At 44.6% G+C, this 25,143-nt stretch overlaps 1 protein-coding gene across 1 annotated transcript; it reads right to left on the bottom strand.

The window, feature by feature from the left end:
- Positions 1–431: 431 nt before the first annotated feature.
- Positions 432–25,143, bottom strand: MPP1 (MAGUK p55 scaffold protein 1). The gene is made up of 12 exons (XM_063313508.1): positions 24,911–25,143; positions 14,302–14,445; positions 13,708–13,786; positions 11,110–11,195; positions 10,216–10,284; positions 6,926–7,122; positions 6,247–6,353; positions 4,753–4,833; positions 4,275–4,355; positions 2,819–3,021; positions 1,845–1,919; positions 432–1,328 (listed from the first exon to the last, which is right to left on the bottom strand). Exons 1-12 carry the CDS (start codon positions 25,013–25,015, stop codon positions 1,152–1,154), a joined length of 1,404 nt encoding a protein of 467 aa, XP_063169578.1. The 5' UTR covers positions 25,016–25,143; the 3' UTR covers positions 432–1,151.

Here is a 25,143-nt window from a genome sequence, read left to right as displayed (position 1 = left end):
AGTGTTTCTCAACCGTGGCAATTTTAAGATATGTGGACTTCATGCTGGCTGGGGAATTCTGGGACTTGAAGTCCACATGTCTTAAAAGCGGCCAAGGTTGAGAAACGCTGCCCCAGTCAGTATTTACTATTCATTTTATTTTATTTAGCGTTTATTGGTTGCAGTGTGCCTTAACCAAGAGGAACTGTTCACCACTTCTTTAGAAGGAGTCTGGCAGCATCTTTTTGGACTTTGCGAGCTGCAGCTCACTTCATCAGATGTGATCCATCAGCTCACAAAAGCGTCTGCCATTTAATAAAATTTGTAGGTCCAAAAAGGTGCTACCAGACTTCTGATTCTCCACCATTAACACACCTCTCCTACAATATCTGCTTCTACCTTTAGTTTCCAATTTTCGTAAGATGGGTAGCATATAGGAAGACACGCCAGTCACATTTTTTAATCATACTTTATTGCTGCTTGTTAGTTTCCCTGTAATGGATTCAACCAAATGGGTCTATTGCACATCTTTCTCTCTTTTTGGCATCTTCAGAGCATGAGGCTTAACACATGGTCATCCATGCTCCCTCCTGCTATCACTGTTAGTTACAAAATGCCCCATCTGACAGGTAGTTATTTGAGGGCCACATCCCTGGGGTTGTGCTTGGATGTAGAGGTGGAACCAAAACACCTTTTTGACCGAGGCAAAAGAACACCCAGTTGAACCAGATGTTCAACATTAACCATTCTCTCTCCCCAAAAGAGGATGAGCAAAGGAATAAACCTCATTCATGCAGAGGTTTTAAAGGTGCCTGTATTGCAAGTGAGAAAAACTAGGAAAATGCGTTACCACATTTATGGCTTTTACCTAGAAGGTGTTCTTAGTATCCCTGTTAACCTTATTGGAGGAAGAGAATTCTTGGTCTATCCCTGCTGCTAACATCTGCAAATGAGTGGAAATACAGAGCAAAGAGGGCAAGCCGGTTCCATATATACTCGGAGGATATTCGCAGCTGAAAAGACGGGAACTTGTCCTGGCAGTAACAGGCAATGGCTGCTCCTAGAAGGTTGCGCATTGGGCAAAAGCATAGAGCAGGGAAGCGGGTGACCCTGATCGTCCTCAACATGCTGCATTCAGGTGGCCCGAGTAGCACTGTCAGACCCAGGCCAGCTCAATATACCCAGGAAACGGGCACCCATTGTGGGGAGCTGCATGCCCGTTCAAAAGCCGCCTGCAGTTCTTCAAGGCTTTCGTCAACACCGTTGTTCACCAGCACCAAATCAAAGTAATGGGCATATCTGCTCCGGATGGCCTCAGTATCCTTCTGAAGTTGTTGCAAGGTTTCCGTCTACACAGAAAGAAAATTACAAGGGTCAGGCCGTGGCATGCAGATGTTGGACTTGAGCTCTCTCATTAACGTTGTGAAGAAATTACTGCTCAGCTAAAAGGAAAAAAAAACCACCATATTTTAAAATAGCCTTAATTGCCAACTCTTCTCTCTGTGTCTGCTATTTACAGGTGGATTTCAAATGGATTAAAAAAAAATGGATTTGGAAAAAAAAAAACCCGTAAAGGTTTTGACTTCTGAAATGCTTCTGCACGTATTTTTACTCAACTAAATCACGGTCAACACACACTTTTCTGAAAATCACAAAACTAAGAGGCTTTAGTTTATATGCCAGGAATTGCTGTGAGTCAGGGAGGCACATCTGCTCTGTATTCATAGCACCCCCATGGGGAAAGGGTCAGGCACAAAGCTGTGTTTAAGAGAGCTCAGTGTTAAGGAAAGTGGGTTCTTTGCTACACCCAAAAGAGCTTTTTGACAACATCTGCGATCTCACATTAAGGTCCCAGCACCAGATACCTGATCAGTTTTGTTTGGAGGAGCAACGAACACGATGAAAGGAGAAAACTCAGGAGTGTGGATGATTTTCAGCGTCTGCCAGAAAGAGGAGACAGTAAATATCTGCCTTAAAGAGAAAAGGTTGCCTATTTCCCTGACTTGTGACATGACTGCCTATTACACTTCAAGGTTTGGGTCACTATAGAGCAGGGTTCTCCACCAGGGTTCCATGGCACCCTTGGGTTCTGCAAGAGGTCACTAGGGGTTCCCTGGATGGATGGTCACAATTTGTTTAAAAAGTTATTTTGAATTCGGGCAACTTCACATTAAACAGGCAAGTCTCATTCTTTAGTTTAAGAACACTGTTAATGCACATCTACAGGCCTACATGTGAAACAAATATAATAATTTGGTAACTTCTGGCCTGTACTTGAGCCTGAATGTGCAGGTGTTCCCCAAGGCCTGAAAAATATTTTAGGGGTTCCTCCGGGGACAAAAGGTTGAGAAAGGCTGCTATGGAGTAAACGGACATGGATATGATTCCATTTCATTCTTGCTTAATAAACAAGGCTGGGGTTACAGTGTTCTTGGTTCTGACCATTTAAAAATGTCCATCTGAATATAAATTACCAATGTAACAATAATACAAAGTATGGGATGCTCTTACAGGATAAGTTGGTGTCTTCCATAGATAGATGTACTCAATTTGCTTTACAGTGCCAATTGTCTATATCAACTTCCCAAGGTGTTTTTGGTCACTTTCAACTTCACTTCCTAATTGAGGAGGAATAGGTGGAAAGATCTACCTATCTTCCATCCTTTTTCTTGGCTCTGATGTGATCTACATTCCACCTGTCTCTGCTTCCTAAATATTTATGAACTTTTTTTTTTTGCCCTCCCTTTTTTTTTGCTTTGCTTTGGGCAATGAGGAGGAGGATGCTTACAAATTTACTCTGCCCATAAAACAAAGAGATGAATGACGGGCCCCTGCCTACCTGAGGCTCAATGTCCAAGATTGCAATTTTGCCCTGTTGATGGATTTTGTGCAAACTCTCAAATTTGGTGCCAAACATATAGCCCTGGTAACTTCCAAATTCCAGGAACTCATTAGTAGAGATATCTTTTGTCATGTCTTCCGTGGAGACAAAGTGATAGTTCTTCCCATCCTCTTCATTCTTCTTTTGGGGTCGAGTGGTATCTGCGAAAATCAATGCCATGTGACAATACTGCTGGGAGGTGGCTCACCAGAGAATCCACCTAAATTTCTGAGGATAAGTGAATGATAGCATCTACGTGGAGATGCGTGAACCCAAGAGGTCCTTATATTTGTAAGCCTGGGCCAAAAGTACTTGGGAAAATTTGTGACTGGGAATTTGGGGGAGGGGTGGAAATACCAGCTCAACCAGGCTTGGCAACCATTTGCTGGGCACACGTAGAATTTGGGGAGGATGAAAATGGCCAATCTAAAAACTCTTGAGGTAGCCCCCAAGCTTTCTCCATCATCCCAACTTAGCTTTTATTCTTCTTTCCTTCTAGACTAAAAAGGAGTTTAGAGGTGACCTTGGGGAAGGCATTAGAGGGCCATTAAGGAGGGACTTGGAGAAGAGATTACACAGTCCAGAGATAGAAGGAAGAGTGAGAAAGAAACTCAACTCCACCTTGATTATGTTCAGTATAAGTCAGTTGTGAGATGGGCAGCTATATAAATCTGCTAAATAAATAAAGACTGGACAGATAGAAACCCTGACAAGCTTTCAAGGTTCTAGTAATATACCATTTATTACCTAAATAGGGTATATAGGTAATACACCTATATATATACCTATATACAGTAGCACTCCAGGAATGTATTGGTTGCTTCTTGACCAGGCCTACTTCAAAGGGCTGACATCAATCTTGATAGCCTTTCAAGTTTTCTCTGTTCCAACTTACACTAAACAAAATCAAGGCGGAGATATTTTGAGTTCCTTTGTCACAGTTCCTTCTATTGCTGGCCTGCGTAATCTCTTCTCCAAGTCCAAGGCATACAGATTTGATGAATAAATAAATGAAGTCCCTCCTTAATGGTTCTCTCATAGCTTCCCCAAAGACACCTCTAAATTCCTTTACAGTATGGCCAATTTCATTTGCAATGTGAATGAGACTCATACAGGTATAATGGCTTGGGAGCGCTACAAGCAGGAAAGTGGGATAAAACATTCCAACTTAAAAATACATCTTCCTCAGCTGGAAAGAGCCAAGAGGCATGTTCTGAGGCAGGCAAATCCCGAAAGCAGGATAGGGGATCTAGAACTCTGTTTTTCAAACTTGGCGATGTGTGGGCCAACTCCCAGAATTCCCCAGCCAGCATGTTGAAGTCCACACACTTTAAAGTTGCCAAGTTTGAAAAACACTGATCTAGAACCTCCCCAAAAGAGTCATGGTCAGTAGGTTTCTTGTGGGCAGACATACATGGGACAGGACATCCAAACTTCTCTGGGTGTCTGTTGAGCAACGTGTTCTTAATGTGGCTTCGTCCGACACCACTTGCCCCTGTTGCAAAAGAAAAAGTAAGTCAGGCATCACAAAGATAGTTATGCCACCGCATCACTAATCATAGTCACAGTAAATAAGACCTTAGCTAGCCAAAGCTTCCTGTTTCCTTTTGTCCCCAAAGTAGTTATGTACAACATATGTGTTACATCAACAGCTGTTGGGCTACCTTGCCTGCCCAGCTCCATCACCTCCCGGTTGCTGTTAGCAGATATTTTTGACAATTCACCTTCCACCCTCCCCAAATATTCTGCACCTTAAAACATGGGCTTGCTATCTTAGGATAAAAAGGTGTAGGATTTTCTCTTATACATGACTTCGTTATCTAAAGCATTAGAACGGTAGGAATTCATTGATTTAATACTTAAAACAGCAGAGCGAGGTATGATTTCATTACCTATAAGCACCAAAGTTTTCCGCTTAAAAGCTGGCAGCTGGACCACCTCCTCATAAGACACTACATCAAGCTGGTCAAAAACTAAAAGGAAAGCAAAGAATTTAGCCAAGCTCCAGAAAAATGTGAATCCCACAGACATCCTGCAGGTTGTACAGGTAGTCCTTGCTTAACGACCATTCATTTAGCAACGGTTTGCACTTACGATGGCACTAAAAAACCCGACTTATGACCAGTCCTTGCGTTTACAACCATCGCAGTGTGCTGTGGTCACATGATTGCCATTTTCGACCTTCCTAGCCAGCTTCTGTCAAGCAAAATCGATGGGGAACCATGTGATTTGCTTAACGACCGCCACAAAAATGGTCGTAAAATCAGGATTCACTTAACGACTGTATTGCTTAGCAACTGAAATTCTGGTCCCAATTGTGGTTGTTAAGCGAGGTCTACCTGTATTATGGTGTGATCATCTTTAAAGTTCTGGAGAACCTTGGTGACTGGAAACTGCATTCCACATGCAAATCTGTGTACTTTATCCAAACCACAAAATTCTGTTTTTTTTTCCTCTTGGAGAAGTTGTGGCCATGGATCACCTCCTTTCCTGATTCAGCGAACAGCAAAGCAATGCTTTGGAACACAACTGAACTCTTGATGCAGCTTTACCACTAACCTATGAATGGGCTTGCTATCTTAGGGATAACCAATAGATTTTGCGGGCAAAAACAATCAGGGTCAGTCTCTGGCACCTACAGTCTAAAAAGCAACAGAGAACAGGATGCTGGAGACGAGGCCAGGATGAGCTAATTGGAAAAACAGGCTGACCAGAAGAAATGGTGATGTGCGGAAACGTGCTGTGCTTTTTCCTTTCAGTTCTTCGTTCCCTCCGATTATGGAACTGAATTTGGAAATGTCTTTCACGAGAGAAGAGACATGGGGGAAAAGTCCTGGTGGAACATGGCACTCTTGCACTTACTCAGTTCCACAGTTGACCAAGGGGCCCATGTGAGTGTCCCGTCTTTCACTGTATGCCTTCCACACCTCTGTTAATCCCAACAGAAGGCACCTGAACAGAATTCTGCTAACAGGGACTCTTTGGGGAAGGCTGCCAGAGAGTGACAAGATGCATACATGAAGTTCAAGACCAGTGCCAAGAGGAAGTCTCGGTGTTTCTGATGTTTCCTAAATACAGAGTCTGCCCCATCCCAATCTCACAGTGGTCCCTCAGTAAAACCAGGACGTAACAAAGCTGCTCTACCACCACCCAGCGCCAAGGCTGGCTTCACATAACATCCTCAGGCTAGCCCACAACGGAATTGGGCCATCTGTGGTTCACTGCGTTGTGGGAACCCTTCTCTTAGCATCCAGAACTAGACTATCAGGTTAAACTAGCCCAGGTTTATTGGCGTGGCTCGAAGATATTGTGCAAACACAGCCACAAAGTGCAGCATGACCTGATGCTGAGCAGAATCCATCAGAACAACAAAAGTTGTGACTCACTTGAGCTATGCTTTGCTAAGTACTTGTCTTTGTATTTCTTCTTCTTTCCAAAGGGAGTGCAGCTCTGGGCTTCGGACTGATGGTCTTGGGTCATGCTGGCAACACGCCTGCAGGAAGGTGAAAGGGTAGGTTGCAGTGATCACAGTAAATCTTGGGCACAACATGGCTTTTCCTTAATCTACCGCCGCATCCTGTCTCTGTCATTCTCAAAGGGCTTGGAAAGGGGGGGAAAGGGGCTCTTTAGCTGTTGATTTCATCAAGGGACTGAGCTCTGCCCAGTGGCAGCTGGAAGGGCACCAAAGGATTAAGCCCAATTACTACTGCAGATGTTGGGTTGAAGGCACCCATGAGAGCTACACCAAGTAGCTTTTTTTGGAGGGATGACAGGATTCAAAGTCAGCTTCAGCCATGCTGGCCAGTCTGGTCTCAACTTCTCGAGGTCGTCAGTTTAGCTAATAATTAGAGAGCCAGTTTGGTGTAGAGGTTAAAGCACCAGGCTAGAAACCAGGAGACTGTGACTTTAGGCACAAAGCCACCCGGGTGACCTTGGGCCAGTCACACACACTCAGCCCTGGGAAGGACGCAATGTCAAGAAAACTGCTGGGACTAGCCCAGGCAGTTGCCAGGAGTCAAGACTGCCTCGAGGGCACACAGACATACATACATAAGCAGGACCCACCACTCTTGGAGCTCTAGAGATGGAATAAGTCCTGCCGAGCCACTGGAGGAACCTTCTAACCGGCCTTGCCACCAATTACTGTCATCTTTATTGATAATCTCAATAACATTTCCAGTCTGGAACTTCAGGCCAGCTTCTTTGCAGGGGATAAGGCTGTCCTTCTGTGGGTCGTAGTCAAACTGGGCTCTGACAAACATCTGTTGGGATGGGAGGAATCAAGAAAATTTCAACTGGCTGTACATCCTTGATGTTTAAAGTTGGAAGTCACTTCTCTTTGTAACCTATTTAATTTTTTTTCTCTTGTGTTTTCACACTTCTTTAGTTCCTTTTTTTTGGTAGTTTTTTTGTTTTTCTGCATCTTTTATCTTTTTCTGAAATTTAATAAAATTCTTTAAAAAAAAAGAAAGGAAATTTCAACTGGGCAATCAGCTTTATCTTGCATCAGAGGAATAACATTACTTTGAACATAAGAGAGAAAGGGTATATCAGAGACATCTCAAACTATGAAGGAAAGTATGGCAGGGAGAGGTCCTAACAGAAACCACATAACCTACAGTGTTTCCTTCTAATGTTTGTGAAGGTCCAGAAGAAAATGCAGGTGATCCTCCTTTGACTCTTCTCTTTTCATCTTAGACACATTTAGATACAAATAAATGTGTAGTCCAATATGTACCGCTCCTCCCTCCCCTAAGGCTTCCTGCATAACCTAGATAAAATGAGGAGGCCTGGTCTACCTGGGAGGAACAGATACAAGTTCTTTACACCATCTCAAGAGCCTGCCTTCCTTCCTTCCTTCCTTCCTTCCTTCCTTCCTCAAATATTATTCATCTGCCACCTTAGCCTCTCTATTTCCCTACCTTTTTGCCCTGTCTATTTCCACTGATTTAGGACTACCAACTTGTTTCTCAGGACAATGAACCCATTCCAGATCACTGTGAGAAAATGACCCACAACCTCTAACTGCGTTACAGCTGCAGCAATATTTCTTACTCTAACATCTGCACAACATGCACTGATAATTGACAATTTCCTCCTTTTCCTTCCCGATCCTGGTTTCGCTTTGTATTTTGCATTGGCTATAAACCTAACAGTAGGATCTATCTTGTTGCTGTTGATCTCTAAGCCATTCTGGAGCCTTACCCATTGAAAAGCAGGGTATAAATACTATAAATAAACAGGCAAAAATAAAAGCAGCATTACGGTCGTTCTTCAAGAAAGATGACTCCCTGACATGAATCGTCACTAGATCACACAGCTAGCAAAAGGTTCCCAGGGTCGGTTTCTATTTGCCTTGCAATAGCTAAAAGTTGGAAGAGCTCCACTCAGAGGAAAAAAAGGGGCGTGAGAAATGGATCCTGTGGGCTTGGCAGTTCTTGAAAAACATGCATTAACAGCATCCTTAACCATTCACTCTGCAGTGGTTTCTGAGTGGGGCTTCAGTGTGTTCAGCATGGTATCTGGCTTGTTCCCAAGAACAGGAAAAAGAAGCAACTTAAAAATAGCCTTTCCCTGCAAGAGTCTGCTGCCCAACAATGTGACATAACTTCAAGGGCAGGTGGGAATCCACAACACAGTTCCTCTGTGGTGCTGCCTGAGATCCAGAAAAGATTTTGCTTGGGATCAAGTGCAACAGCAAGAGAATTATTCCCACCAATTGTTTGCACTTTAATCAGTGTTTATCTTGCTGTTCTCTCTCTCTTTGAAATCATTTATCGGTGTCAATCACTTGGTTCCTTAACATGCTACAGGACTCTGAACTTTGGTTGGTTTTGCTTTAAGAAAGGAACAAGCTACTTGAGAGTGGACAAGAGAGCTGCAATCCAAGAATTTTGGGGTTTCTGCTTCTCCCAACAACCCCAAGTTCTCTGTGCAATGCACTGCTGGACCTCCCTCCTGTAAAGCGTAAGGCGGTAATACATATATGTAAAAATATCAAAATAACGAGAAAGAAAAACAGCCGGCAGGAAAGAGAGAAGGGACTCCCAACTCCTACACATATACAGCAGGATTACTGGGCATTGTGCCCAAAAGGAGATGACCAGTATTTGAGCATACAAATTTTTTTCCTGTGTACTTTGCTCGGGAAAGAATGCTTTAGAACAGTCTGGATGCCCTCCAGATTTGTGGATTTCCACCTCCCATAATTCTCAGTAACAGCCGCACTGGCTGGGGAACTCTGGGAGTTGAAACCCCCACATCTGAAGGGCAATGAGGGTGGGGGCAGCCAGCTGAAATGCTGTGCAGTAGTCCAACATTGCCACAGGAGGGAATGAGGTCACTTGCTTCCATGGCTTTAAATAAAAGGACTAGCCAAATTCTGGGCCAATGCAGAGAGTTGGATTAGATGACCCTTGAGGTCCCTTCTGTCAGCCTTACCAGGTAGACCAGACAGGAAACACAGATGAGCTAATTCTACTTTATTGTAAGGCTGCATTAACAGAATCTTGCAAGTCTGAAAGTACAATTTTCCTGCCATCTCCTTTACAGCCCCAGAAACTAGGAAGGGTCACTTCTGAGCCTCTTGCTCCACCCACTGTCCAGCTGCAGGCTATGCCATCTCTTATCTGACTACTTCCCAGGCAGCATCTCTGGGCTCAGTCTTCCAAGGTCATTCCCACATACCATTATACCTTCCAACTCAATGATTCTATGGTTCAAAAGACATTAGTCTCATCCAGCTATCAAGATTTACTAACACCTAGTCTGGGAAGAGGAGTCAGCAAAAGTGTATTTTTATGCCAGCAATCCTCATATGTTAGACTACAACATACCACCCCTGATTATTGGCATATTGGGGAAATGATAGGAAGAACTAACTTCTTGTTCTGTCCTGAACAAACCGGGGAAAATAGTTCCATATCCTATCTGGACCATGGTCGTCTTTCGTATAGTAGTAAAAACAAAACTCTCTAAGAGCAGAAGTTAATAGCCCTTTGCCTCTCATGGCCCCAAAATCAATAGATCGTTTTGGCATCTGGTGATTCCATTTGGTTATTGGGCCTAATAACCTTTATTTAAGCAATTCTTCTCCAGAAATGTATGACACCTTTTCACACAACATAAGTTGATTATTTCTTGATTAGGGATGCATGGGATGCAGAGTAAAGTTTCCAATTGACAGGACTTTGCATCCTCTTTGTGAGTAAGACAGGAGCAGAATTCGGCTGAACAGATCAAGCAGACGTATCCATGTTACATACCGGGTGCAAAATTCATACTTTTTTTAAAAATCGGATTTTTAAAATATCACATAAAACAGTAAAACTGCTTATTACAAATGCTCTACCTACCTGGAGGGCCAGAATACGGTTCTGCTGGTTGGGAATGACCTTTAGGGAGACAGTTCCCTTGGTTTCTTTCTAGATGTTAAAAGAGAGAAAATAATTATCTGGATTAGGAAATGGTTTCCAGGCCAACCACGGAACAAACTTCCAAATGCTCCTTCTTCAGTCACCCAAAATGCAAATACAGGTGAGACTGCAAGTTATTTTTGAAATTCTACAGAAGCCAAAAGATACAGGTTGGCCTGGCAGTCTGGGAAAAATGACTTATGAACTTAACCAGAAGGAGGATCTAATTTTCAAACCCATACCTAGCAGTTTCTCACCTGTTGAATTTCAAGCTGAAAGTTAGTTGACCCCAAAGGGAGGTAGTGGGTGGGAAGGACATCTGGCTCACACATAACACCAAGCCATAGTGGCTTGTTGGTTTCAAGCTTCCAATGGTGAGTAAACTCACCCCTTGTGACTTAACGTCATGTGTGAATTACATCTAGCCATGATGTGTGAATTACTTCTAATTTTTAAACCATAACTAAAAATCCTGGGTTGGTGTGATGTGCAGGGACACTGGCTGAGTTCCCAAGAGATGCTAAACCCTTGTTTCTCAAATTTACTGAAATTGTGGACCACTAAATAAATGTGAAGACCACCCAGTTAAACAAGCACACCTTCCCTGTGTTTTCAAGAGCATATTTTTCAGTGAATCAGGTAGAATTACATCTGGATATTCTTCGCATACCCTCCCTTTTTTAAAGATCTTTTAAAACTAAACATATATCAAAAAGGCCTGGCTTATGTCCAACGATTTATTCTCTACCGCTTCTGAGAATTGTAGTTAGCCCCAGTTTCTCTTCCCCAAGGAAAGCTTAGATCCATCCTGCCTTCCCTTGTCCCCAAACCTACCAGGATCTTCTGCAACTGGTCTACAGAATGGTTGGCCACACTCTTCCCATTGATCTCAAGAATCTCATCTCCCACATGAAGGAAACCTGTCAAAGTAGGACACACAGAACGGCGATGTGTTGGGGGAAAATAAGCCATGGTTGATCAGAACAATGCCAAGAACAGCAGATAACAGCAACTCCTAGCCTGAGAAAACGGCTCTCCTCCTCCATCAGGGGTGGATGGGCCCCCTTTCCAAAGCCCATAAAAATTAATTGTCAAATGTTAAGGGCAGGATTGCTGGAAATCAGGAAGACTTTGAGAGAGGAAACAGTAGCAGAAACTACACAACAGGCTTAAGAATAAAAAAAATGCAAGACAGTTTTCCTCTCTCCCTTTGAACTGCAGGAAAGAAGTAGGGAATCCTAGTCCCACATATATGATATCCCTAACTACCAGTGGTCTTCTACTGCCCTTCAGAAATGTTAATGCAACCTCTGGCTAGCTAAAGCTTGCCCATCCATCTTAGGGAAACATTTTTAGATGGCTGCTTAGAAAGCAATGGGATTTGAGATGGGAATTGACATGTTAGCTTCCTACTGCTCCCTTCTTCCAATGTGAGGACCCCATGTAGAGTTGAGGTTCTCAGACTCAGCTGGTTTCGGGCACTCAGACTCAGCCGGGGTTTCGGGCACGCAGCTGCTCTGTGCCCTTCTTTTCCACACCGCAGGCACTGATCTTTTGCAAAGCGGCTCTCCTTCTCCTCCTGCCATACCGTTCGCCCCGTTCTGCCCGTGGTGCCCGTGGACTTGGCAGCTCTTATCATGGCCATTTGCTTGGGACCCTTCCTGCTTTGTGCAAACTTAGCGTGGGCTTGCTCAATGTTCCCTGCCAGCTGGATCCAGTCATATAGGGTAATAGGATCTTCTCTTCCCAACGACCATCTCAGCAACTCGGGCCTCAGACCATCCTTAAACATTTCTATTAAAGTCGTTTGCGACCAATCGTCCACCTTTGCAGCTAAAGCTTGGAATTCTAGGGCATAGTCTGCAACGGACCTTGATCCTTGAATCAGTTTGGCTTTCTCTTTAGCTAATGGGTCAGCAAAATGCAACTTGAGCGCCCACAGGAATTCTTCGAACTCGTCTAATTCCAGGGCATCCATCTCAGTTAATTGGACAAACCAATCAGCTGCCCTCCCCTTCAGTTTGGTGGCAACAGCATTTATCTTAGCCCTTTCAGAAGGAAACAGCCTCCCAAACTCCTCCATATAGCTTTTAGCATTGGTCAGGAAAAATGACAGCTTAGTGGGATCCCCATCAAACTTGACAGTGAAATCCCTGTATCTCGCGCCCTGCGGGCTCCTCTTCCTCTCCTTCTGCCCAGCCCTTCTCTTGGACACAGGGGATCTTCCCAATCGGGGGGAGGGAATTCAAAATCCTGACTTTGGGATTTCTCTTCTCATCCTTATTTTCCCTCCTTCCTCTGTCTTCCGAACGCCGTGGGGGCGATGGGGACGAACGTCTGGGACTGCTAGATGGTGATTCCGCCCGATGCCTTCTCCGATCCTTCTTCCTCACACCCGAGGGTGGGGGGAGAGATGGGGACGACTGTCTGGAATGATGTTCCCTTCTCCCTCTGTCCGGGCCCCACAAAGCCAATGATATTTTCATCATCATTTCTTCTAGGGACTGCATCCTGGCTTCCCACCCTTGTAACCTCACAGGGGTCTCGGAATCCTCCGACCCTCTCTTATCGGTCCTGGCTACATTCGGGGGCAGCGGGTACCTCTGCTTCCAAGACGTCTTCGACGTCCCTGGTAGGGTTCCCTGCTCCTCATCCCACATCACCTGTTCAGCCGGCGATTCTTCTGCTTTCTTAACCACTTTAGATTTCACAGTTTTCCCTTTCGCTGGACTGGAACTCGAAGTCTCCTGTAGGTCCTCCGACTCCGGAGTGGGGGCCTTTTCCCTTCTCTTTACCGTGGAATCCGGCTCCCCCGCACTCGAATATTCACTTTCTCCCGAGTAAGGAGTAGGCTCAGTCATCGCTAACTTTATTTCCTCACAGATTACTCTGGAAGGATGTTAACGGTAAAGTTTTATGATTCTCAGCTTTATGTAATGATTGCCTGACCTAATTGAACCAGACTCACAAGTGTAACTTTATGAAATCTGATTTATTGAAGGATTAGTATGCAAATACAGAGAAAGCTGAGAATGAACAAAAGCGCGCGAATTACAAACTAAAAACCCTCCGTGCAAACGAAACCCCTCCCTTCACCCAACCGGTTCAAACTCCCTTATCCCCAGGTGCTGGCAACGGACAGTGCCAATTGCCTGGGAAGAAAACCTTGAAACCAAAGCGTAGCCCAAACACATTCCAATCCTAGAAAGCAGATAAGCAGTCCAGCGCAACAATGCCTAACTGCACCCCCAACCCCGTGTCAGTGAAAGGCACGTGAAACGTTACGATGTAAAGCATTCATCGTAACGGGGAACATGACAGCTGCTAAGAAGAGGAAAAGGGGATGCAGTCATGCATTAAGTCTGCAGTTGGAGTGGTTATCAAAAAGGTAGGTGGTTCCTAGAATGTTTTTCCAGGCCTGGTTCTATTTACCTTGCCTGTGAATCATGCCTCCGTGAAGGATCCTGGCCACCATGCAGCTTTTCTTCTCATTCAGCTTCAGTGTGATACCCTGGAACAGACAAGGAAGTATGTGACAAACTGGACTGAGAGTTTCATCTTCCTTTCCCCTGCCCCTCTACTTTTCCTTCTGTGCTGTATCTTAAAAAACCCCAAAAGTAGCTCTAGAGCATGATCTACATTATGTCAGCTGCTCTGGAAGCCTTTGGGACTAAAGTGCAGTGTTTAAATAAACCAGTAACTATACACTACCAAAGCTTGGCATCTCTGAAGAAGTCTTCCTCATTAGTCATATTCCATTTGGCTCAACTCTACCCCCATTCCTCCCCACCTTCATAAAGCTGCCAGATATTGCAGAACAAACAAGGAAACTCCTTCCATCCATCTAAAGTACTGTTTTTCAGGCAAGCTCTTTGACCAAAGAAGAAAATAATCAATCATTTGTTTAGAGCTGACCCACTCCTTTCTCACTTGTTGCAATTGTTGGTCTACAGGATCAAGACAGAGATTTCCCAGCATCTGGAATGACCGCAATTAGGTCTCTTTCCCTCTCTCCCATCAGCTCACCATGGGCTCCTCCGTGGTCTTGTCAAACTGGATAAAACGTATTTTCCGCAACTCCTGGCCATTGGCGTGGGCCAGGCTTCCATTCCTGGCTGAGCCGTTGGTGTAAATGTCCTCGGTCACTGCATTCATTGGACAAGAGACTGTCTGTAGGAGCAAAAACAGAGGCTGGGTTTAGGAGAGACCCCAACTAGAAGCTTCAGGTGAAGAGGTCTCTAAGACAGGATTCTTCTCCCTAATCCCATCCTTGGACCCATGTCAAGTCTAGGGGCACAGCTGCTGATTCCAGAATACAGTACAGAGTATTTGGGTCCACAGATGCTCACACTTGTACTCTGAAAGTCATACTCCTTTAACACATTTAGCCATTAAGGTAGGAATAGACCAAATGTGGCTTGTGGGCCTCTTTCAGCACCCAAACTCTGTTGTAGCCCAAAATATACCTCCACCTCAAAACAGGGTTGGTAAATTCAAAGGTAGCATTTTCCCCTGTAGTATCCCAGCAGAAAACAAAACTATTTTTGAGGAGCAGGTTCTCAATCTGCTCTGAATGTCAATATCTGAACTTTCGTTTTTGATACCAGGACAAAGAAGACAACATGATCAATCTGGTCAAATGTTCAGGAGTTTTCAGTAACAACAACAAAATCACCATCAGTCAATTGCAAAAGTCAGCTTTACCTGGAACAGCTTACACCCTGCGACGATGCCTTTAATATTATGAAACAACAATATCTGTCTATCCCAAGTCCTCGGGAAGGACTGGATAGGTGGACAAAAATGCCAAATCCAATCTAAACATCTGTCTGACTGTGCAACCAACCATAATTTATTGAATTTATATGCCACCCAACTTTCAGCAACTGGGCAGTTTCCAGTCATTTGCTTTACTTTACTTTTCCTTTCCTTTCTTGTTTAAAGTTTTAATATTATCTACCTTTATAGTCTTCTTAGTGGAGATTATATGGTTTGTCAGTATGAAAGGTTAATTTGATACGAGTATTTTTTTAGTTCGCTGGAACCTCTTGTTGGCAATCACTGTCATTTATTTTATTTAATAAAGCACAACAATATGTAAAACAAAACAAGGCTGATTAAGATATGCTAACATTAAGTATGTTTCAGGTACCCCAAATAGCAAACAATGAAGGAAGACCTCAGAAAAAATGTGGTCTCATCCATTTCTAGGTCCCCAGTCCACAAAAACTATACTAAAATAGTACATAGATTGGAGTCTCAAAAATGTTGCCAGCCCTTGCATGAAGGTGTTTACTGGCCAAGTCCAACCGGTCATAATTAGAATTGTGTCATATTCTTGGCTAAAGGAAATAGATTGCTTTCATCAAAGAAAGAAACAATGGTCACTTCAGCATATCTGCAGATAGAGACTCAGTCTGTATGCTTAACACAGCTGCTAAAGCAGGCCAATTTAATTATGCATCTCTTGTATGGTAGGCTGTTTTGTCTTTAGGCTGAACATGAAGCAGTTGAGGAAGTTGGTGTTTTGGTTTCTGTGTAAAAATACATTCCACCTTGGTTGCAAAAGAGAGAGAGACAGCTGTGACCGAAGCAGAAGCAGAATGAGTTCTCACACGTGCCCTGTTCTGTTAACCGCCGAACAAAAAGATACTGTGGATTGTTTAGCAGCTACACACTCCTCAATACTGAAAAGATTTAAGAGCCAAGGTTTGATTACAGAGTGGATGAGGTCCAGTTTGTGCAGGATCAGGCACTGCTTTGAAAACATGCTCCCGGTAGCATTGTAGCCCAATCCCAATAAATGTGGCTTACAGAAATAAACAAGGCTCTTTCAACAAGGGAGAGGGTATCAGGGTTGAGGGAAGAAGCTTGAGGGCCACACAGGGAATCTCTATGGGTTGGGGTGTCTGCCTAGTATGGTCAAAAAAGTCAAGATGTGACTGATTTGATTGCAGCCGTGATCGTGCAATCAAAGCTCTGCCTGTTTTTTAGGTGAGTTGCACCTAATTTGCAGAGCCAGTTTGGTCTAGTGGTGAAGGCATTGAGCTAGAAACCGGGAGACTGTGAGTTCTAGTCCTGCCTTAGGCACAAAGCCCACTGGGTGACCTTGGGCAAGTCATTTTCTCTCAGCCTTAGGAAGGAGGCAATGGCAAACCACTTCTGAAAAACCACTTCTGAAAAAAAAGCCAAGAAAACTGCAGGGACTTGTCCTGTCAGTCTCTGAGAATTGGACACAATTGAATGGATTAAAAAAAAACGTAATTTGCATAACACTGTTCCAGGTATAGTAGAAACCATCTGGAGATAAGATGGTTGATCTCTCATCCATCTTTCCTTTTGGGTCCAATAATCATCCCTCAGTTTCATTGGTTATTAACAGAACAACACAATCCCAAGCAATCCCCCTAATTCTGATCCTTCCAAACATACAAGTTAACTCTTTGCTAGGAAAAGCAGAAAATGAAATGAAATACAGCTTGCTTAAGAGGGGGCATACAGGTACAGAAACTCCAAAACTGACAGCTAAGAGATTGTTGGCCAATCGTTAGAAAGGCTCTGTTTCACCCAAGGTCACCCTTAGCTGGTTTCAAAAAATTGAGAACTACTGAAATGGCCATTACTGTCCCTGTCCAACTTCAGGGTGAAATCTGTGGCTTCAGCTCATCCTCTTGAAAGTTGTTTCTCAAGTTTGAGCCTTCAAAGAGAGCCAGAAGAACTTTTCTTTGAGTGGTGATATCCATACAATATAAAGGTTCATGCAGTTTACCCAGTTTCCAGCCTGGGTGGGTATGTACAATGTGCTAAGGCACAAACTAGCTAACCATATTCACAAGCTGGGCCTAATAGTACTTTATGAGCACTAATTTCTCTCTAGCATCCACCACTAAATTCTTCCCAAGCACGGTGGGTCCATTATGTATATCACAAGGACTACAGTTTTCCAAGGATCTAAACCAGCCTTTCCCAACGTGGTGCTCTCTGAATGTGGAGGACCTCAACATCAACTTCTAGTTAGCACAGCAATTGCCCCAAATTGGAGATAGATGAAGTCAGAGCCACAAGAATTGGGCAATGGCACTCATTCAGATGGGAATTGGATTAGATTTCTGAAATCCAGAACTGATTAGAAGCTATAAGCTGAGACAGCAAAGCAGAGATTGAAAGACGAAGACGGAAACCTGCTATATGTTGCAATACTTGACTGGATCAACGTTCGTCTTCCCCTTGTCTTATCTAACCAAGACACTGACAGTAGCCATAGCCTGGGTTTAAAGGGCCTGTCAGGAGAGCTGACTCAGCCCAACCTCATCTCTTATCTCATCTTCTTTCCTTGAAGTAGCTTGTGACGAAGCTGCAGCCAAGATCTCTAGGCTCAGCAAAGATTTCCCAGGCGCACAGCACATTCCAGCCACTAGCACAAAGGTTGTTCAAGTCAGGATGTTTCCACTCTATCCCCCAGCCTGTTATTCCCCAACCTTTGCTTGGAGCCAAGAGAAGAAAAACAGCCTTCTCCCCCAGGTAAGAGGCATCACTGGGGGAGACTGGACCAGGGAACCCACATATCTGGATATTGTAGGCCACCAGAGATGCAGGTTAAGCTAGGACAAAGAAGCTGTGGCTTTTCAGATGTTACTGAACTATACTTCCCAGCTCCCCATGCTGGTATCCATGCTTGGTAGCCCCTGGAAGCTGTAGAGTTCAGCAGCATCCATCTAGAAGACCACATGTTCCCTATTTTTGGAGTATTTCCTCCAGAGCTAGCAATCCCAGCAAGTGCTGGTCCCAGGTATTCTTGCAGAGTCCATTCACTTGCACCAATACAGAAGCCACACCCTGTTCTGAATTTCTCCTAATGCCCCAGCGAGGCCAATGCATCATGAGTCTGAAGGCTTGTGGAAACCTGCAGTGTTCAGCAGTTTTTCAGTTTTAGTAGCTGCTGCCAGGCAAGCCTACACCTGGGTCAGTGCATGTACAAACCATCAGGGAGGGCATGAGAGACCAGGTGGTCAAATAAATTAATGATGGTGATGACATCAGCGAGTTTTCTGGAGCTGGCCTGAGAGCCTACGCTGGCCATCAGCACTCTTGATCAAGAATGGTTATAAAGCTCTCCAACCTAAAACAGACTGGTGTATTTGTATGCGTGTGTGTGTGCCTTGAGGGCAGTGTGACTGCCTCTGAAAGCCATCTGCTGGGAGACCAGTGGGCTTCCTTGTGCAGTCAGTTGGCCACTGTGAGAACAGGCAACTAGACTAGATGGACCAGGGGTCCAATCCAGCAAGGGACTGCTTATGTTCTTATGGGTTCCCACTCCAGCACTCCCAACCAGCACAACCACAGGCTTTCTGGGAGTTGTAGTCCCAACAGGTCTGTATGGTTTCAAAGCTTTAGCTTCCTAACTTGTAATTCTGAGTTCCTAGTATTTCACTCTTTGCTTCCCAATCACAACTGCATAAAGTTCAGTGTCAGAGACACAGACTTCCAGAGAGTTCACAGACCCCCAAATGGGCTTACAACAGTTACTAGCAATGTAGGACCTCAGGGCCCAGAAATGTGTGTGTTCACAGCCTGAAAAGCAGGCATCTTTAGGGTTCAGCATAATGGTTACTAACCATTGCAACTAGGGAAAAGAATCCAGTTCAGATTAATTTTCCGTTCTCCAAATCAGCAACAGCAGAAAGAAAATAATCTTGAAATTCATAAGGAAACTCAGCCAGCCTTTGGATGACCCAAATCTTCATATAAACCCTCCAGAAAGGCGGGATTCTTATAACGTAACAAACCCGAGTTAACAAAGCATGCCGTGTCCAAAAAAATAAACCATAATGTGACTCAGCATGATGGTCTGGTTCATCCAAGGGTTAAGTCAGTGGCTGGATTCCCACAATACAGTGACCCACAATTTACCCTATTTTAACCAAGTCTAGCATGCTGTGTGGAACCAACCTATATGTCCTCACTTCCCACTTCCTGGCACACTCTCATAGCCCTTATATTTCCTTCTTTAATCAAGAGCATCTCCATCTTCCAGAGAATGTCTGGGGGAAAAGATTGAGGGTGATATTGAATAATAGCCTTTTTTTTTAACAAAGTAGCTCTGAATTTGGGATTCCTCCAGAAGGAGAATCCTTGGATCTCACAGCACCACTGCTTGGGCATCTCTTCTTGCCCAGATACTGTATGTCATTGTGATATGGCAAAACGCCATAATTTATTGCTAAGGTAGGATGCAATATGGCAGCGTATTATGCCAAAGTCCTGGCCGCACATGCTGTTCTTCTGGCAGAGGACAAAGATGTCCACAATCAAGCCAGAAGTAATGCTGAACGTGGGAGCTTTAAGGAAGAAAACGTGGCTTGAAAACAGACTGGGAGGCAGCCATGGCAGATATGCTGCATTTCAAGTACCATCATGTCCATGTTGGCAGTGGATTCTGGGGGTTGTAATCTCAGCACTTTGCAAAGGTGCCTTAAAGTTGTTTAAGGGAAGAGCTTTGAAAGGCAAAAGCAATAACTTTTACTCATGCACGCATGCACACACACACACACACCTCACAAGAGGTGCAGTAAACAATGCAAAGTGGTGTGTTAATAGGTTCAAATATTAACAAGACCATTCATTTCCAAGTCATTAGCTACTTTTAAAAGCCACCCTCTGTTCTGAAGGTCATGAGGAAACAGGTTATACTGCAGCCACCCCCAATCTGGTGCTCTCTTGTGTAGTGAAGCACAGTTCCCATCATCCCTAGCACACCTTCTCTTTCTCCAAAAATGTGCATTGGGAAATTTTTGGTAAAGTGTCCCTGATGCTTGTCTGCTGTTCTGAAAACAACAGAGACCTCACTTGACATACTTATATTGAAGTATGCTTCATTTTTAAAAGGCGTTACATTAATTTTACATGCTGTATAAAAATATCTGGGAAAAAAGGTTTCCACAACTGTGGAAAGCATCTCAAAATTAGAACTTGATTCAGGGTGGAGAAAATTAATTAAGTGGACCTAAGCAGTATACTTTTAAACATTATAGCCAAAAGTAATGTCAATATTTTATTAACTTTTGTATATATTTAAAGAGATGACAATCCATAACAAACATATGCACTTCCTTTTAAGTTATTTAAGAAAGATACAGGCAGGGAAAACAAACCAGGAGTTGTAGCCATAACAGTATGCTCTTTCTAAGTTTGCTATAAATTTGGTTTCAGATTTTGAGCTTGTCTCTGGTATATTATACTTAGGTTTTGTTTCAATCTTTTCTGCACTGCCCAGAGTTATTGTTGTAAAATGGGTGGCTATAAATATTGATTAAACAAATACACTTTTATTAGCAATAACATCCATTCCAGCTCCTCCATTTGACCAGCCTGGTGTTCACTCATGGATTTCCAAAACGGTATCAGTCTAAAAACTTTTCAACCAAAAAAATAGAGTAGGGAACTTTTTCCCAACAGAAAATATTGTGTCCCATTTTATCACCAATTGGGATTGCCAAAATACTTCAAATTCAATTCCTAAAGAAATGAGGCTGGACGGGACAGACAGTCGGTCATGGTTTCACTCCAATCAGTGCTGTTAGACCCCTAACTCAGCTCCGGTATCCAGATCTGGGCACCAAAATTTAAGATGGACAATCAAGAAGAGCTGTAAAGAGGACCATCAGGGGACTGGAAACTAAGTGTAGGAGTAATTTAGTGGAAATAATACTTTAAGGAGTAGAAGGATCCTGTTTGCTGGGTATCTCCAAGCAGAGGACATAAAGCCTCTGCTGTCTGCTGTAATCTGGATTACTGAGCTGAACAGTAGATTGAAAGTCTTCAAGGACCCTTTCAATTCTGATTCTGTAATCCAATCAACAACATTTCAAAACTTGCAAACATTCAGGCGTATCATACTCAACAGTGATATAACAAGCTAAAGGAAGCATCACATGCCCAATCTGACAAACACTGAATTGAGCAGCAAGCTAAAGTCAGGTTTTGGGGTCAATGGATGACAGGAAATTCTCAAGATTCTGACAAGCCCAGAGAAGCTTCAGAGGAGAACTGCAAACTCAAAGTTCTCCCCAGCTTCCAAGTCATGTGAAGAAAGATCAAAGCTACCAGATAGCTTTAGCTCAAAGAAAGAAAAATTAGAGTTGCCCAAAGCCAACCATAGATATCCCAACAAGTTAATTCTCTATTGCAGATGATCTTAGCTACATAAGATCTACCCTGGGTTGAACAGGAGATGCAGCAGAAGACCTAATTGGAGGCCATCAGGCCTGGATGGGGGCAAACAGGCTCAGGAGTAATCCAAGCAAGATGGAGTGGCTATTAATTCAGAAGCCAGCCAATGTCAGGATTACACCAACTTTATGCCAGTTCTGACTCTGAATGGGTTTGGGCTTCCCCTGAAAGGGCAACCTCACAATCTGGAAGGCTTCCTGGATTCACAGCTCCTGCTGGAAGATCACGGGAGGCCGTGGCCAGGAAGACCTTTGCCCTGCTTCAGCTGGTGTACCAACCTTTCCTGGAACAGGAAGAACTGACTATGGTCACTTACACTCTTGTCACCTCTTAAACGGACTACTGTAATCCACTCTACATGGGGCTGTCCTTGAAGACCACTGGGAAACTTCAACAGGTACAGAATGTGGCTACTTATAGGTCAAACCCACAACTGATACATTGTGCCACTGTTACAGGAGCAGCCATGACTGCCAGTTTTTTTCCATGTGCAGTCCAAGGTGCTGATAATTACCTATAAAACCTTATATGGCTCAGAACCTGGTTATCCTGGAAACCACTTATTCCAGACAGAATCAATATGTGCAAATGGAAAGTGCTTGCTGGAAAGTTCCCGCATTCTGGGAAAACTGGTGAAAGGGGGCTAAAAAGTTGGCATTCTCTTAGTGGGCACTTTCCTATGGAAAAGCTTGCCCCAAAAGGCATGAGTGGCCCCTGCTCTTATGTGGTTTTCTTAAAAAAAAAAGCTTGTTAAAACATGGCTAACATATCAATGAACTATCTGAGTGATGAGCTACCAGAAGCCCCCAAATTCCCATTTGGAATTTGGAAACCCTGTTGTAAGCACTTTCACAAAATGGCCACCATCTCAAAACACCCATTTACCTGAATGCATATGGCGGGTGGGGGGGGCTGTTCTTCATCCCTACTATCCAGCAGAATGCTCTTTTCCTAGAACATTTTGTCTTAGAAGGAGGGGCACAGGCATATCTCCAAAACAAGCACTGGGCCGCAGCTACCCATCATTTTTTAAAATTGCTTCTGAATTTATACAGGGTCTCCAGGCATCCCTCAAAAGGCTAATCATTGTTTTACAATGGAACAACTTTCCTTTTAACTCTTTTTTTTTAAAGAAGCCTTTTTTCTCCTCCACATCATTTCTCCATCTCCATTATTATTACTAGCATTTCCTTTTTTTTTAATCTTTTAGAGAAAAAAAATAAGATGAAAAATATCCCCCCCCTTTCTTTTTTAAATGCCATACGCTATGACAGGAATGTCAGAAATACTGAGCTAGGTAGCTAAACAGTTTAGCTCAAATTAATCTTTATCTACATTCTCCTCGGCAGCTGAATCAGCACAAACCAAGCCACTTCCTGTTCAGACCAGATGAAACTTTGCAGCAAACCGGAGTCAGCTTCCTCCCTGGCAGGCACCAGAATCTCCCCCTCACTGCCCAAGTGCTGTGACAATGTGAACAATCACAAGATTGGTTTGCCCCAATTCTTATCTCCTTCACACCTACAGTCATCTTGCCTCTTATGCAACCAAAGGAACAGAGAAAACAAGAAGAATGAACTCTTCCACCTAATTAATCTCAGCCCTCCCTTTAAAGGTATCTGCTCCAATTGTTCCAAACACAAAAAAATGCAGAGTCATTCAAGCAGGACTTTGGGGCAAATGCCAGCCTTCCATCTCGACCTAGGGGGGGAGGTCCCCCAACACAGCCCGTCTAGCTTAAAGCAACTGAAGGGACATTGAGTGCTATCAAAACAGAAAGAGGCAAAAGTCCAGCATCTAAAATTACTTAATTGCACCACTGGGGTGGAATGGAGCACAGCACGTTTCTGCCACCTTTAAAGAAATCAAGGGACAGTTCAGGCAACAGCAGTGCACACGCCAGATCAGGTGATCCAGCACACTGTGTATTTCCAGTGTGTGGTCACATACAGTATGCTGGTTGATGGTTTCTTTTCACATCTCTTGTCCTTCACGATAATCTTTGCGTGGGGGGAGAGGATCATAAAAGGGAGAAGACCAAAGGTCAAGAGAGCCCTGTTTGTAGGATATCTGACGTCACAGAGATTTCAAGAAGTGGAGCTTACTGTTCTCATTGTTGTCTACCTGTCTGGTTACACCATAGCCTGCATTCTGCTCATAAACATGATATTTTGCAGGGCTCAACCTTCACACTGCCCAGAATGTGACTCCTTAAATGTCTATCAAGCTCTCAACGGCTATTGATTTCTACTTTCTGGAGAGCTGGGGGACCCTCTTCCCACCCACTTTCAATTGGCCATAGCAAACCAGATCACCTTTTCCCAACCTGGTGTGGTCCCTGTAGTTGGCTGGAAAAACATACCTGGCCAGAGGCAGACAAGGTTCAACCTGCATAAGGATCTCTTTCATCACGACTGTCTGAGTGGTCCTACAAGGAGACCAATAGGTCACTTCATCTCTTTGTGTTTTACTGCTCTGCAATTAGCTCTCTGAGTTGTCCTCGAGGCAGAAAAGTGGGATGGAAATGGGAAAACTGTTGTGATCTCCCAAAACTCTACCACCCTTCCATACAAACGTTTACGATGATTCCAAGTGAAGTTTTGGTTCTGCAAGCAGCATTTCTCCTTGGAAGGTTACAAAGGAGATCCTACCAGACTCCCTAGAAGTAGAAGTATGTTGTGTTTTTCAAGGAGAAGGAGGAGGAGGAGGAGGAGGAGAAGCAATTCAAAGAGGAAAAAGTAGACCAATTTCACAGCCTATTAGGCTTAGCCAACATCCATCTGGAAGCCCCAAGTTAACATCAGCGCTCAAGCCCACCTCTGGGCCAAGAGTCGAATATCATATAATCATTCAGGAAGGCCAGCCCAAAGCTGGGTCCCTGCAAACCGTCTCCTCCTGCCGGCTTCCCACAGTTCACCCCCAAAGAACGCGTTTTTAACAGCGCCCCCCCCCCTTCCAGCAGCAGGAAAGGGCTAGGGGCGGTTGGCTCCAGCGAGCTGGTCCATTTTGGCCGAAGGTGAAGAAAACCCGACCCGAGCTGGCCTCCTGGCGAGGGTGGGCCAGGGTCGGATCGGAGAGGTAGGTCCTTCCAGCCGCGCCGGGAGCTCCCTCCTGCCCGTTTCATCCAGGGGAGCTTTCGGTCCACTCCCGCGAGCCTGTTTCGGACTTCAGTCCGACGCGTCGCGCTCCAAATCCCAGGCCAGTTGAAGCGCCCTGCCTAAACAGAGCTCCCCAAATGTCCCTCTAAGCCGGCGGGCCAACCAGCCCGTTCGGCGCCCGAGCCGCCTGGAGAACCCAACCAGGGCCGGGCCGGTCTTGGCGAGAAAGCAGCCCTCCCCGGCTCCAAACGCGCGCCCCGCTGCGCTCAGCTCCCGCCGGCCCGGACGCGGCCCCGCGCCCCGCTCACCTCGGTCCTGAGCTTGCTCTGCAGCAGGTGCTCTAGGTAGAGGTCCGAGAGCGCTGTCCGCATGCTGCTCCCGCTGTCCCCGCTCCGCTCGGATTTCAGCGTCATGGTGGCGGCGGCGGCGGCGGCTGGCTCGGACTGGCGGGGCGCGCGCGGTGCTTCTCCGGCTCGGCTGGCCCGGCGAGAGGCGATCTTCTCCGGCGCCCAGGCGCTTCCCTGCGCGGTGTAGCCGGCCG

Source organism: Candoia aspera, chromosome 12 (genome assembly GCF_035149785.1).
Source record: "Candoia aspera isolate rCanAsp1 chromosome 12, rCanAsp1.hap2, whole genome shotgun sequence".
NCBI lineage: Eukaryota > Metazoa > Chordata > Lepidosauria > Squamata > Boidae > Candoia > Candoia aspera.
Note: the sequence above shows the minus strand (reverse complement) of the source record. Positions and strands in the feature narration are given on the sequence as shown.

What these genes read in the sequence shown, in the direction of transcription:
- MPP1 (XM_063313508.1), bottom strand. Translation starts at nt 25,015, where the DNA reads ATGACGCTGAAATCCGAGCGGAGCGGGGACAGCGGGAGCAGCATGCGG. An exon ending in AGAGCAAGCTCAGGACCGAG is followed by an intron (nt 14,446 to 24,910) that starts GTGAGCGGGGCG and finishes TTGCTCCTACAG; the next exon opens with ACAGTCTCTTGTCCAATGAA. An exon ending in TCTCTAGAGCTCCAAGAGTG is followed by an intron (nt 6,354 to 6,925) that starts GTGGGTCCTGCT and finishes ACCTTCCTGCAG; the next exon opens with GCGTGTTGCCAGCATGACCC.